The sequence below is a fragment of the Herpailurus yagouaroundi genome, unplaced genomic scaffold (genome assembly GCF_014898765.1).
Source record: "Herpailurus yagouaroundi ecotype Mexico unplaced genomic scaffold, PumYag 182, whole genome shotgun sequence".
In the NCBI taxonomy this organism is placed as follows: Eukaryota; Metazoa; Chordata; class Mammalia; order Carnivora; family Felidae; genus Herpailurus; species Herpailurus yagouaroundi.
Window position 1 is genome coordinate 52,455,041 of NW_024412413.1, and position 15,272 is coordinate 52,470,312.

General features: G+C 41.0%; 1 protein-coding gene across 1 annotated transcript in view; it reads left to right on the forward strand.

The window, feature by feature from the left end:
- Positions 1 to 510: 510 nt before the first annotated feature.
- Positions 511 to 15,272, forward strand: part of GNS (glucosamine (N-acetyl)-6-sulfatase) — a 56,411-nt gene continuing 41,649 nt past the window's right edge. Inside the window, exons 1-6 of the mRNA XM_040491507.1 lie at positions 511 to 881; positions 6,340 to 6,399; positions 9,186 to 9,392; positions 12,736 to 12,801; positions 13,268 to 13,366; positions 15,024 to 15,191. Of these exons, the coding sequence (XP_040347441.1) occupies positions 690 to 881; positions 6,340 to 6,399; positions 9,186 to 9,392; positions 12,736 to 12,801; positions 13,268 to 13,366; positions 15,024 to 15,191 (792 nt within the window). The 5' untranslated portion in view covers positions 511 to 689. The remainder of the gene's footprint in view (positions 882 to 6,339; positions 6,400 to 9,185; positions 9,393 to 12,735; positions 12,802 to 13,267; positions 13,367 to 15,023; positions 15,192 to 15,272) is intronic.

Genomic DNA, 15,272 nt, shown 5'->3' on the forward strand with positions numbered 1-15,272 from the left:
ATATTAAAAAATTCATCAAGGAACATTAGGCTGTCAGGATATGTCTAAATCGTTTGCTTGTTTGAAATTATGTTATCAGCCGAGGCTTGAAATTAAGAATGCTAACCTGGTATCCAGCTCCAAATTTAGTAGGTGGGTGGTAGAGAAAATTAGAAATGATTAACTGTAAGGCCATCAGTGAGTGTGGACTCGGAGATTAAATATGACAGAGCCGACTTCGCCCACCAGCTGATCTTACTATGCGGTAGGTACATTTCTCCCTTCTCTTAATCGCTTACTGTGAGCTGATTCTCTCCTCCATTCCATCTTATCTTCTCTCCATTTTAAACCTTACACCAACCATTAAGCTTCACGTCCCCCGAGAACCCAACCCCAGCCTGAGAATGAAGCAAGTCCAGGTCCGGCTCTCGGACCTTTTTTTCGCCCACTTCCGGTTTCCGGCCGGGTGGTCCGTCCTCCCTCCCCTTCCGCCCGCAGTCAGACCCTATCGCTCTTCACGTGATTGCTCGGTGTGCTCCGCCTCCAGTCCCCGGCTCACGTGATCGTGCTAGGGGAGAAAACGCCTGACCCCAGCCCCGGGGCCTTTCCCGTGCAATCCCTTTCTTCCTGCAGGTCCTTCTCCTCTAGCTTTTCAGACACCTGCGCCTCCCTCCACTCGGTCCCGGGGCCGCCCCGGCGCTGTGTCCGCCATGTGGCTCCTGCCTCTGGCCCCAACTGGGCCCCGGCGGGACAACCCCCGTCACCTGCCTTCCTGCAGCCCAGCGCTGCTGCTGCTGCTGCTGGGCAGCTGCCTGGGGGTCTCTGGGGTGGCGGCGGGTTCTCGGAGGCCCAATGTGGTGCTGCTCCTCACCGACGACCAGGACGAAGTGCTCGGCGGCATGGTAACTCTTCAATTTCTGCCCCGCCCCTCCATCTCCCGGGCTGACCCCCAGTTTCCTTGCCCTCTTTCGCCGTCCCCACCCCAATTCCCTCAGCTGGCAGCTTTTCCCCCCGGGAGAGGTTCGCTTTTGCCACGCCGGACCCCTTACGGAAGTTCAGGGTTTGCAGGACTCTTTCCTCTTTCTCCCGCGTCTCTGTCTCGCGTCTGTTTGAGTAGACACCTGCACGCACCACACGGAGCTTCTAGTCTGGACCTTAGTGCTGCGGAGCTCGCGTTTACAGCTCAAAATGAACATGTGGACGCCAGTTAGGGATGGGCTGAGCCACCGAGGAGCAGGTGCTGGCTAAAAGCACGCAAACTTTTATTGCTCTTTTTTTGGTTTGAAGGATCAGAGGTCAAGTCCAGCCCTAGGTCCTTCCTCTGTGAAGGACCTAGGCCACCTCTGAATTTGTCCCTGTGTACAATGTCTGTGCCTGATATTTATTTGTAAAATCAATGCCGAGATGAACTAACCCGGTAGGTAGGTTGTCAACTACTCAGGGAGCCTTTTGCCTCGCAACAATCAAGAAAATTCAATTAGCCTGATTGAACACCTGGCTGCTGCATTGGCTACTGCTGTCCGTGTTCCATTTTAAATGTTTTGTCATGAGACTTCGTTCTTGCCCGGAGTTCATTTTGCTTCTGTATCTTAGAGATCTGGAATTTACGACCTTCAGGAGCACTCAGCCAGCCCCCTAGTCATGGAGGCCCCAGAGAGTGGCTTTCCCAAGGCGCTTAAGTAGTTGAAACCCTCAGTGCTCTGATCCTGGGTATGGCTTTTTTTTTTTTTTTTTTAAAGGTCTGCTTTATTTTTTTCTTCCTTTCAGTTCTCTTGTTGCTTTCAGCTTAATGTTGAGACTATGAAAACACTTCAGGCAAGAGGTTCCTAATTTACACTGTGTGGGAATTCCCTACCTCACTGTCCTGCAGCTGACTGCAACCCATGAGTGAGTTGTGAAATCAGTTTAGTGAGTAGCTAACAGCATTTTTACTTTCCTGTGGAATAAAGTAGAATAGAAAATGTTGGTGTGGCACATGGGGCAAAGTATACAATCTATATGTATATTAAAGGGTTATGGATTAAGATGTTATTTCTTACTCAGGGGCTGTGTCCACAGCTATGAGACTCTTTTCTAGTTGATGTTTAAGATGCTTGCATTTTGACTCCATGCTTCTTCCTGCCACATATGCCTCGTTGCCTTTTGGTTTCCACTCAGCCACATTGACATTGAAGAGTCTTGACTTAAATGCTCTCCTGGAATTTACTTTGTTCTTTCCATTTCAACCACTGCTCTTACCCTTCTCACAAAATTCCCTTGAGGTATTTTGTCTAGGGGGCACCTGGGTGGCTCCGTTGGTTAAGCGTCCAAGTCTTGATTTTGGGTCAGGTCATGATGTCACGTTTCCTGAGATCCAGCCCCAACATTGGGCTCTGCACTATCATTGCCAAGCCTGCTTTGGATTCTCTTTCTCCCTCTCTCTCTCTCTGCCCTTCTTGTGCACACTCTTGAGCGTGCATGCTCTCTCTCTCTCAAAGTAAGTAAACAAAAAAAAAATTTTTTTTAATGTTTTGTCTAGAAAAAGCAAGCCATCTCTATAAAAAATTAGTAATAGCATAGTGACTAAAACAATTAAAAGGTCAAGCTTTCACATCTCTGGTGAAAACAAGACTTTATCACTAAAATGTAAGGAGTTCAGAATTGTCTTAGTTCTTAGGGACCACAGATGTGGTCTGTATATATTTGAGTTCTTTTTCCCCTAGCGTGTTGTGTTTGCTTCTCTAAACCAGTAGCAGATTCTTTTTTATAGGCGTTTGTACTAGAGAGACGAGCCAAAATGGAGTGGAGGGCACAAGTCAGATTTAATGCTTCCAACTCTCTGGAGTATTCTGGCTTCTCTTTTAGCCTTTTTCAGAATATTCTACCACTAGTTGTTAAAGAGGACTTGAAGGGAAAGCACTAAGACAATAACTGCTTGAAAACCTACTGGAGCCAGTTAAGAGTGTGAAGTATTAAACTTGTGCTTCAGTCATTACAGGAGTCCTCTGCTGTAGGTATTATCCTTTCCTTAAATAAGAGGAGACTAATACTGAGAGGGGGTTAAGTAACTTGGCCAAAGTTCACATAGCTAATAAGGGGCAAAATCTGGTGTCTTACGGTCCCAGAGCCCCGTTTTTCTCCTATTCTAGAACAGTGTGGTAATAGTGACTTACCAGATGCCATTCCACGTGTCCACATCAGCATAGACCCTTCTACCACAGATCAGAGATTCTTTAGATGATACTGAGGGGCACCGGTGGGGTCACAGAACTCCTTAATCTACATGTAAAAGTCTGCGTATTATCTTTTATGGAGACAGTGAAGTCTCTGACTCAAAAAAGATTGTGAATTGCGGCCACAGTTGGCAAAATAAACAGCTAGTCCACCAGACTAGCTCAGGTCAAAGGATTACAGCATTTGTGTGATTGTTGTTTCATGTAGAATCTTTTAGTCATCTTTGAAATAGCCTTTTCTGCATCATCTTTCACATTTCACTGTATTTGTTTACAGGTGTCATCTGTGGGACTTTGGGGCTTTGGCTTTGGGAACAGTTCCTATTTCTTGATTTTGCTTGAATGTTGTTATGGTGTGATGGACCCAGTGTGCTTCACAGAGGCACAGGTTGCTCTTTTGTAAAATCATTCGCTCTGGAAAAAGTGACACTTGGTCGGAATTTCAAGGAAACAAGGGAAGGAGTCATGATGAAATGTAGGAGAAGACGGCATCACGTGTTTGCTTTATTTGAACGAAAGAGGTCTTTAAAAGTGGTTGTTAAAAGAAAAATTCGCCATAGATTTTTCTTAGAATTGTGAAAACTTTATTTCAGAGCAGTTATACGCAGGAACCAAGAAAGTAAATGACTCCTTAGGATTTTTATGGAAGGGGTTTGCTTTGGACGAGTTAAAGTATAACACATCTACCTATATTCAGGTATAAGATTGGCTGCTGCTTAAACAGTACTGTACATCCTTTACCTGACCAGCCTTGCAGCCGTCTTTTCTTACATCTTAAGGCTCCATTTTAGTATTCAGATTAGCATGGACACACATCTTCAATACAGTGGGGTTTCTTGTCTAGGATTTATTTGGGGCATCTGGGTGGCTTAGTCGGTTAAGCGTCCAACTCTTGATTTCAGCTCAGGTCATGATCTCACAGTTTGTGAGTTTGAGCCCGGCATGGGGCTCTGTGGTGACCGTGCAGAGCCTGCTTGGGATTCTCTCTCAGTCTCTCTGCTCCTCCCCTGCTTACACTGTCTCTTTCAAAAATAAATAAGTGAACTTTAAAAAAAATAAAAGGATTTGTTTGATGAAGCATAGATGATGGTTATCACCACACTGGTGTTAACAGTATAAAAATTATGGTCCTTAATGTAAATGTCTTACTTCCAATAGAATCTGTGTTCCTGTGCAGCCTTGCATCATCTGCTGGCTCCTGCCTGATGCTTTGACCTTGTCTAACACCACAGTCTCCTTTACTTGCTGTGCTACTTCTGCCATATTCGCCTTCTTTCTATTCCTCACATGTGCCTCTTTCCTTTTCTGGCAGCCCTCGTACTTCCTATTCACTCAGCCTGAAAACACCTTCTCCTGGATCTTTGCCTGGCTGACCTCCTTGTCATGTGATGCTAAGCACCAAAGTTACCTGCTGAGAGAGGCTTCTCCTGACCACCCATCTAAAGTAGTTTCCCCCTTTCCTCCCACCAGCTGTAAGCACATCATCCTGGTTTACTCTGCTTGTAGTGCTTTTCACTGCCTGAAATGATTATTTACCTGTTAGTTTAAGTCTCCAAGAATACAAAGGTCATGAGGGCAAGGACCTTCTGTCTTTGATCCATCATTGCCTAGATCAGTGCCTGACACACTGATGAATTATTAAGTGTTGAATAAGTAGGCTATAATCACACAGTGTAGGGGCATGTGGGTGGCTCAGTTGGCTAAGCATCTGGTTCAATTTCAGCTCAGGTTATGATCTTAGGAATGTGAGGTTGAGCCCCGCGTCGGACTCTGTGCTGGGCATGGAACCTGCTTGGGATTTTCTATCTCTGCCCCTCCACCACACGTACTCTCTCTCAAAAACAAAAAAATCACACATTTTTTTATAGTGTGATTACTATAAATTACTATAGTGTGATTACTATAAATCAGATACTCTTCAGGAGCTTTGTGTGTTGACCAGACAGTTTGAGGATTAAGTCCCATATAATCAACTCACATAGTCCTTTTCCCCACTTACACTTTGTATTCTCATTTCCCCTCCCTGTGTCGTCATAACTCAGATTTTGCATCACACCAGGGTTTCAGTCAGCCCAGTATTCTTTACCTAAAGATAACCACCCAGTGATGTTTTGTGAGAGATCATAGCCAGTGACATTGCCTCTGAAGGTTAGCGAAGACCTTGTATATTTAGTATTTCCTGGGAACCTATTATGGATCTACTCATGAAATTTTGAAAGGCCTTCTTGAATAAGTTAGAATTCTCATCCTTTCGAGTTTATGGGTCCCTTATATCTTTTACTATCTATAGAAATTAGTGGGAGAGAGTGATTTATATAGTATTGTAAACAAGACCCTTGTTAACATATATTTAGATTATTTTTAAGGAATTATTACACAATAAGATATACTTGAACACAGAATATGGTCTTGTATTTAAAAAGTACTTCAATAACATTGTGAACTGATTCATATAATACAACTAAACTGAGCCTCTTTTTGTCTGGAATCTGAATATTGTTAGTGTTCCTTTTATTTGTATTTAAATGACCTTCATACTTTTATCCTCACTCTAGGATTTGAGATTAATTGTTCTACTACTTGCCACCTAGTTCAAGTCCTTACCTGAGGTGGTGATTGGTCTAGTGCACAGGGTTCTGAGCTTATATCTGAAAAGCATGATTTAGGCTCCACTACTGAATGTGTGATATTTGAGTCCTCTTCTGGGCCTCAGGGCTTTATCTGGCCTTGAGAATCTAAGTGTTATTTCTGTTTTAAAGGGTGGAAGGCTCCTTTCATATCCTATCCCACAGCCTGCTTCTAAAGATGAATTAATGGAGATCTGCCCTATCTGTCTTGTAAGGGGGCTGGTGATGAATGAGAGCACCAAAATTTCATCACGTTGAAATGAGCATTGCTGGAATAATGCTGTCAGCTGTGAACATTCCCTTCCTGTAAGCATTATGACCCCTCTGAACTTTTGCATGGGACATAACTGACTGTAACCAAACCTGTTTGGTTCATCTCAAGAATCACACAGGACTCTTGGTGGTTTCTTAGTGTCTGATGGAGCTGATAATTGCGAGTAAGATGCAAAAACCATGAGTTTTGGTCTGTGTGTTTTGTTTATTGGAGGAAATGGTTTAACAGATAATTATTTACTTTGCAGACACCACTAAAAAAAACCAAGGCTCTCATTGGAGAAATGGGGATGACCTTCTCCAGTGCTGTAAGTTTTGAATTTAATTTTGTGAGACTTCCTGTTCATGTTCTAGGAAGAAACACTCTCTTTCGGGTAATCTAGTGTAATCTATGTGGTTTTTTTCCTAGTTAGATGCTTGATTTAAAGGAAAAACCTTATTTAATGTGATTTAAATTCTTTTAATTGAAGCATTACTTTTTAACTAATTGAATGTTAATTGTAGATATTGTCTGAGCCAGTTTGCTCTATAGCTCAGAACTAGAGAATTTTGTTTCAAAACGTCATTGTTGGAGGTTTGAAAATGGATGTTAGGAGTCATGTAACATTCATGCTATGTAAATTGCCTTGTGGTAAATGCTTGCAGGCCATGTTACAAAAGTCCAGTTAACCCTGATAGTCAAACCTGAGAAAGATAATAGCAACCAAACAAAACTGACATCTGTGTGCGTATGTATATTCACGTATGTGTGTACGTGAGGTACAAATATATACGTGTGTATGAAGACGGATGTAAAAATCCGTAATAAAATACTAACAAAATTCAGGAACCATGCACATAATCCAGTAAGTAGTAGTCTAGCTTAGCAGGAAATCCATTAAACACCAGCACAGTGTTGTGCTTAAGAGCACAGAGCCTGGAGCTGGATCACCTAGTTTGAATGCCATCTCTACCTCTTTTCTACCTGTGTGACCTTGGGCAGGTTTCTGGCCCTTGGTCTCCCCACTTGTAAATGGGAGTACTAAATCCTATCTGAAGGTCTTTGTGATGTTAAATTAATTGGTACATGTAACACAAGCACTTGACTCATAGTACTACATAATGGTGGTTATTATACTGTCCAACAAGATCAGTAGTTGAAAAATGAAAAATGTGATGTTCATGTTAATAGATGCTTGAGAGTCCTCCGAAATTTAGCATCCTTTCCTGGTAGTTTATTACGCTGATAAAAGTGCATCCTTACTGTGATGAGTATTTCAAACAAATAGCATACCACGCCTTATAGCTGAGGTGAAAGACTCAGAGCATTGCTGTTAGGAACGAGACAAGGGCATAATACTTGTCACTGAATGCTTTTCTGAACTGTCTGGTCATTGGTATCTTGTGGAATTAGTTGGAAGACTGGAAAAGACAAAATTATTATTTCCACTTCTTTGGATTTTTTACCTAGAAAACACGGAACTGTTGGAAAACTTTTTAAGTTAATTGAGTTTGGTAAAATAGAAATGAAAAAACAAAAATAACTTTCTTCTGTATAACCAGTTAGAGAAGTACTGGGGAGGAGAGAGAAAAGATCCCATTCATATAGCAGACTCTCGGAATAGCTGTTGGTGGCCAGTAATAGTTAAGACCTATATAAATAAAGGTACAGAACTTCATGAGTGGTATAATAAAAATCTTTAATATGTAGATACACCCATCATTTTCTGTGGGAAGACACAAGATTAATTTATTCTGATCAGAAGCCCAACAAGATTTTTTTTATGCTGAATAAAGGGATTTCAGATTTATCTGGAAGTATAAGTAGGTTAGAACAATCAAGGTAATTTCTTAAAGGAAGAAATTGCTCTTCCAGATAATAAAATGAAATATGAAGATACAGTAAACAGTGTGACATTGGCCAAAAAATAGGTCAGCAAACAAAAATGGGAAAGGAATCCAAGGGTTGCCAATGTAAAGATTACAGAAGTCAAATATCTAACAAAAGGCAAAAGTAAAAAATGGCAAGTATGTATTTGTAATGTGACTGAGTCCTTCCTTAACTCAAATTTTATGTAACAAGAAGCTCATGCCCCAGGAGGAAAAAAATGTGCAAAGCTCGTGAACAAATCATTCACGTAAACATAATTGGTCAGTATGCATGTGGAGAATGTTCATCCTCACCAGTACTTAAAAATGCCAAATCCAATTTGAAAGGCCAAAGAAATGCTGAGTATTTAAAAGAGATAATATGTAATTTTGGCAAGGGTGTGCTTGAATGAGCATTCCTTCCCTGCTGGTGCGAGTATAGGCTAGTATTAACTCTCTGTAAAGTGGCTTGGTGATGTGTACTAAGACCTATACAAATATCGGGTAGAATGGGCTAAATTTATTGATGATAGGTGCTAACAGAAATACAATTAGAGCAGAAAAGCTATGTCCAGTGTCTTAAGTGACACAGGAAATGTATAAAACTACAGATTATCCTGAAAACTGAACCTGTGCCTCTCAGCTACATTAGGTTCAAGTGATACTCTTTTTTTTTTTTTTTTTTTAATTTTTTTTTTCAACGTTTATTTATTTTTGGGACAGAGAGAAACAGAGCATGAACGGGGGAGGGGCAGAGAGAGAGGGAGACACAGAATCGGAAACAGGCTCCAGGCTCGGAGCCATCAGCCCAGAGCCTGACGCGGGGCTCGAACTCACGGACCGTGAGATCGTGACCTGGCTGAAGTCGGACGCCTAACCGACTGCGCCACCCAGGTGCCCCTCAAGTGATACTCTTTATCTTCGTTAAGACCCGGTTCCTACCTTGTAAATATTTCTTTGGCAGATGAGATTAGAATCACTGTTATTCTGCAGCAAGAATCCAACTGCAAAAGAAATCTGTTCTCTTGGTTTGTTCTATCTCATTTATTGCCTCCATTATGTGACTTAAAGCAGCTCTGAAGTGTGTCATGTGTTTAAAAAAACAAAAACAAAAAAACCTCTATTCCATGGGAAACTAGAAATGCAAAGTTAGAGTATTGAACAGCTTTCTTTATCCTGTTTAGAAATGCTAAGAAATCCATCTTTCTTGTGTAACTGGGTTTTTTTGCTTCTGTTCCCTTTGTAGTATGTGCCAAGTGCTCTTTGCTGCCCAAGCAGAGCCAGTATCTTGACGGGGAAGTATCCACATAATCATCACGTTGTTAACAACACTTTAGAGGGAAACTGCAGTAGTAAGTCTTGGCAGAAGATCCAAGAACCAAATACTTTCCCAGCAATTCTCAGATCAGTGTGTGGTTATCAGACCTTTTTCGCAGGGAAGTACTTAAATGAGGTATGTTAAATGATCTAGTTATTCCTTTAAAAAAAAAAAAAAAGCCTTACAAATGTGAATTAACGTAATGCATGTTGTTTTTCAATTAGTATCCATTTGAGTCATGTTAAAATGTTCTTGGTAGATGTTTTCTCCTAATCTTCCCATTAAACAAGAATTTACTTACATGAACATATTTGCATGATTTGGGTACTATAGTTATTCTTCCTTTTTTTTTTTTTTAAGTTTATTTATTTTCCGAGAGAGAGCAGGGGAGGGGCAGAGAGAGAGGGAGAGAGAGAGAATCCCAAGCAGGCTCTGCCCTGCCAGTGCAGAGCCCAATGCAGGGCTTGAACCCACGAACATGAGATCATGACCTGAGATGAAATCAAGAGTTGGAGGCTTAACCGACTGAGCCACCCAGGTGCCCCAGTAATTCTTCCTTTAAGTAGCCTCATAGCATTTATTTAAAAATGGTCCTATGACTGCTGCTGTCTGATGCATCTGCCCCTTTTTCTTTAAGAATTTTGCTTGTCATGTGGCTGTTTGTCATTTTTGTTTACATTTCCCCCTTTATCAAGATCAAAGTGAAGAATTTTTTCCTTCTACCATCTTTCCTGCATCGCAACCCATGTCCTAACCTGAAAAAAAATGGGAACAATATGTGGAGAGATCAGTAATGAAGGGAAAGCACTCAGAGCCTGGGATATTCAGGCCATTAAAGCATATGACTATGTGGTTGATATGCTGGCCTCTCGTGCGCCTGGATGGAGAGATACCCCTTATAGCCTGCCAAGGCCAGATTTCATGGCCCCCACATTTACCACATTGGCCTTCGCTTTTAGAGTTCAAATTTAAAGGAATTATAGTTTGAGTGTTTGGGTTGTCTCTTCTAGTAAAACTAGAAGAGGGGATGCAGGACAAAGAAAAGATGTATATTTTTTTATACACTTTATCCATGGTTGCTGGAGATCCTAATATCTGAATTTTCTGTTCATTCTTTCCCTCCCTACAGTAATTTAGAGAACTTACAACCTTGTGAGTTTGAAAGAAGAGTCTATTTAAAAAGAATCATGATAAATAAGTACAGATACTAGGTTATCGAGATAAGGATGTGGAACATAAACAGAACATGTACTACTTTGCGTATCAAAGATCATATAATGTATATAAAATTAGGAGAAATTCACTAAAATATGAAGATCTCTTAGGGCTCCTGGGTGGCTCAGTCAGTGAAGCGTCTGACTCTTGGTTTTGGCTCAGGTCATGATCTCACAGGTTGTGGGATTGAGTCCCCAGTGCAGAGCCTGCTTGGGATATTCTCTCTCTCTCAAAATAAATAAATAAACATTTTTTTAAAAAAATATGAAGATTTCTCAAGGATTCTTCCTTAAATGTAAGGCAGTAGTAAACCTTGTCAAGGAAAAAAGGGATGATTCTATGGTTATTTATTCATCTCTTCAAATAAGTTGAGCTCCAAAAGTAGATTTCATCATCAGCACAAGTTGTAGGCTGAGAGTTCATAATATTATTTTGGCCTTGTGAGCCACAAGGTTAGTTGGAGTATTCAGTCTATGCCATCAGTAGCTCAGGAAATGAACCCTGTGGTGTAAGCCACGTGGACTTTTTCTGGAAAGGGCCAGAAGTAAATATTTTAGGCTCTGCAGGCCATGTCTTTTTTGTGATGACAGAATTCTCTGCCCCCACTCCCCATCCCCTTACCTATGGGGGATATTTTCCCAGCCTGAAACTATGGATAGTACTGAACCTTATATATACTATGTTTTTACCTGTACATATGTACCTGTGATAAAGTGTCATTTATAAATTAGGCACAGTAACAGATTAATAACGGCTAATATAAGAAACAGTTATAGCAATATAATGCAATAAAAGTTATGTGAATATGGTCTCTCTCAAAATATCTCATTGCACTGTACTTACTCTTCTGGCATGATGTGAGATGATAAAATACTACGTGATGAGATGAAATGAGGTGAATGACGTAGGCATTGTGACATAGTGTAAGGGTGGACTTCTGTATTTGACTCTGCTGTTGTAGCATGAAAGCAACCATACACATTATAAAAATCAACAGTGAGTGAAGCTGCGTTCCAATAAAAGTTCATTATCACTGACATTTCAATTTCATGTAACTGTCACATGTCACAAAATACTCTATTGTTTTCGTATTTTTTTAATGTTTGTTTATTTTTGACAGAGTATGAGTGGGGGAGGGGCAGAGAGAGAGGGAGACACAGAATCTGAAGCAGGCTCCAGGCTCTGAGCTGTCAGCACAGAGCCCGATGCGGGGCTCGAACTCACGGACCGTGAGATCATGACCTGAGCCGAAGTCGGACGTTCAATCGACTGAGCCACCCAGGCGCCCCTGTTTTTGTATTTTAAAGTTGTTTTTTTTTTTCTAAATGTTTATTTATACTTGAGACAGAGCAGAGAGAGAGGAAGACAGAATCCAAATCAGGCTCCAAACTGTCAGCATGGAGCCTGGCATGGGGCTTGAACTCATGAACGGTGAGATCGTGACCCAAGCCAAAGTTGGACACTTAACGTGCTGAGCCACTCAGGTGCCCCTGTTTTTGCATTTTTTAATGGTTGGGAAAAAACTCCCAGCTTGCTGATCATATAAAACAGTTGGCAGGTTAGATTTGACCTAGTGGCCATTAGTTTGCAAACTCCTTCTTCAGAAATTCCTAGGATTATATTCTTTACTTTTTGACTGGTTTATGTGTTTGGGAAAATTGAGCATCTACCATGTTTCAGTTTTTATGTTTATTCATTTTTGAGAGATACAGTCGAGCAGGGGAGCAGCAGAGAGAGGGAGACATGGAATCTGAAACAGGCTCCGGGCTCTGAGCTGTCAGCACAGAGCCTGAGCCTGATGCGGAGCTCGAACTCCCAAACCGTGAGATCATGACCTGAGCTGCAGTCGGATGCTTAATTGACTGAGCCACCCAGGCACCCCACATCTATCATGTTTCAGGCACTGATCTAAAAAGATTTCTAGGAGCGCCTGGGTGGTTCAGTTAAGCGGCTGACTTTGGCTCATGTCATGACCTCACAGTTAGTGAATTCAAGCCCCGTATCAGGCTCTGCACTGACAGCACGGAGCCTGGAGCCTGTTTTGGATTCTGTGTCTTCCTCTTTCTCTGTGTCCCTCTCCCACTGGTGCATGCTTGCTTGCTCTGTCTCTAGTAAATAAATAAACGTTTAAAAAAATTAATAAAATTAAATGTGCCCATCTTTAAAAAAATTAAAATGGAGTAAAAAGATTCTAAAAGTTTCCTTTCTTTCTGATCTGGTCATGTCTAAGGATTTCTGATGCCCCACTTGTCTTGCTTTTCAGTATGGAGCCCCAGATGCAGGTGGACTAGAGCATGTTCCTCTGGGCTGGAGTTACTGGTACGCCTTGGTGAGTGATTACTGAAGTCATTGGCAATTACACGCAGCCCTACAGATATGAAATATATTTACTCTCTAATTTAGTTCTGATTTTTCACATAAATTGCTTTGTGTTTATGAGTAGCTATTTTATCTCCTTAAAACAAAGTCTGTTGATTTACAAGTCACTCCCTGCGGGATATTTTTCCTGCATCACACAGAGTTTAACTACATTTTGCTGTTCTACCTGACCTACTTGTGGCATTTTAAACTAGGACATGTTACTGAAACTATGTTAGTAGTTCATAAAACTTCAAAGAATCCGATTCAGTATTGAGATAATGTAAAATCTGATTCAATATTGACTTAATTGCCTTTTTTTTTTTTTTTTTTTGATGTCCTATCACTAATTAAACAGTATAGGTTAGCCCAGCACGATTTTGACTTTTGTTTGGGGTGCTGACCTCATAACAACTTTTACTTTCCTGTCTTAATAGGAAAAGAATTCTAAATACTATAATTATACCCTCTCTATCAATGGGAAGGCACGAAAGCATGGTGAAAACTACAGTGTGGACTACCTGACAGATGTTCTGGTGAGTTACTGAAGCCCTGTCCTTGCAGGTTTGTTTTACAAATGATCGAAGGCTCTGCCTAGGAAACCTTTGGGTTTGGTCATATTGAGTAATGTGAATGAATAATAACTTCTTTTAACTGCCAAGGAATATTTCCAACTGATTAAAAACTCCTGAGGGTATTTTTCTTTGCATATAAGCCAGGCTCAAAGCTAATGTTCCTGAAATTCCAGCAACAAATCCCTTTTCCAAAGGCTAATCTCTAAGACTATAGAGATTACTTTGAAGAGGTTTTATTTTAGAGGTTTTTAATCTTGACCCCCGTTTCACTCACCAGCTATGAGATGGCAGCTTCACCATGAGGGTGGGGAGATAGGGATTGGGAGTTCTTAAGGCATTGTGTATTAATATATCAAAATTACTGAAACTGGGTGAATTTAGGACTTTTCTTTCCCATCTAAAGTGTTTCTAATGATACCCCTCCATAGAGTATTCATTCAGCAAATATTTGAGACCCCAGCATAACATGTGTTCAGTAGATGAAGCAGAGTCCCTCTTGGTAACCCGTTAGAGAAATAAGGCAGGGTATGGGGGTTACTTAGATAACACTGACAGAGGTGAGATTGAGCTGTGCAGATCAGGAGAGAGGTTGCCGCAGACAGAGGGAACAACAAGTGTGAGGGCCCTGAGGCAGGAGTATGCTTGGCATGTTGGAGAAACCACAGGCTTCTGACAGGGCTCAAGCAGGTGGGTAGGATGGTAAAAGGAAATCGATGCAGTCAAGTATCCTTTGACTTTAGTGATGGGGATAAATGAAAACATAACAACCAGAACAATTTTTTTTTTAAGTTTATTTACTTATTTTGAGAGAGAGAGCGAGAGAGCAGGGGAGGAGCAGAGTGAGAAGGAGAGAGAGAATCGCAAGCAAGGTCTGTGCTGTCAGTGCAGAGCTCAATGCGGGGCTCAAACTCACGAACTGTGAGATCGTGACCTGAGCTGAAGTCCAGAGTTGGATGCCTAACCGACTAAGCCAGGCACCCTTCAACTAGAACAATTAAAAGCATAACATGTATGTGAGATGTTTTCAGTTTTGTGATGTATCTCCAGATAAGCAAATGAAAAATATAAGTCAACATAAATTAAAAACCTGGTGTTTGTATTTGGATTTAATGTTGTTCATACAGCTTAGCTGCTTTCACTGGCATAACTTACGATATCTACGCTCTGTGTATTTTTTATAAGATTAAGGTAACTTGATCCACCTGTCCCACTGTTGTGAATTAGGTTGACTCTTTTTGTATTCTTCAAGGTATCAAAGGAACACTCTAAGCTGTTTTAATATAAGCTAATACTTGAATGGCCAAAGTACTATTTCTTTTCTTATGGGAAGCATAACAATCTTTAGATCATGTAAAATCATTAGGACCTTCATTCCTTTCTTAGGATGGTATATCTTTACATTTTTTGAATAAGTATTGCCTGAAACCCAAATATTTGTTCTAACAACACACTTGTAAGTAACTGTGACATAGGTTATGTTTCGATTAAGATTGTTAAAATTCTTAAGATTGCTTAAAAGTGACTATGACCATATACCTCCTGTTTACCTGAGAACATGCATCTCTCAGGTCCTCAACTGTTGGATAGGGTCGATGATGATGGATTTTATGTATCTCAGGCTAATATCTCTTTGGGCTTCCTGGACTACAAATCCAACTCTGAGCCATTCTTCATGATGATCTCCACACCAGCACCACACTCGCCTTGGACAGCCGCACCTCAGTACCAGAAGACCTTCCAGAATGTCTTTGCACCAAGAAATAAGAACTTCAACATCCATGGAACGGTAGCTTCCCCAAATCCTTGAATTAAACCATACTCGATATAAGTAACTTGTCAGGGAGCCATTGAGCCAGTAGTCAGTTTT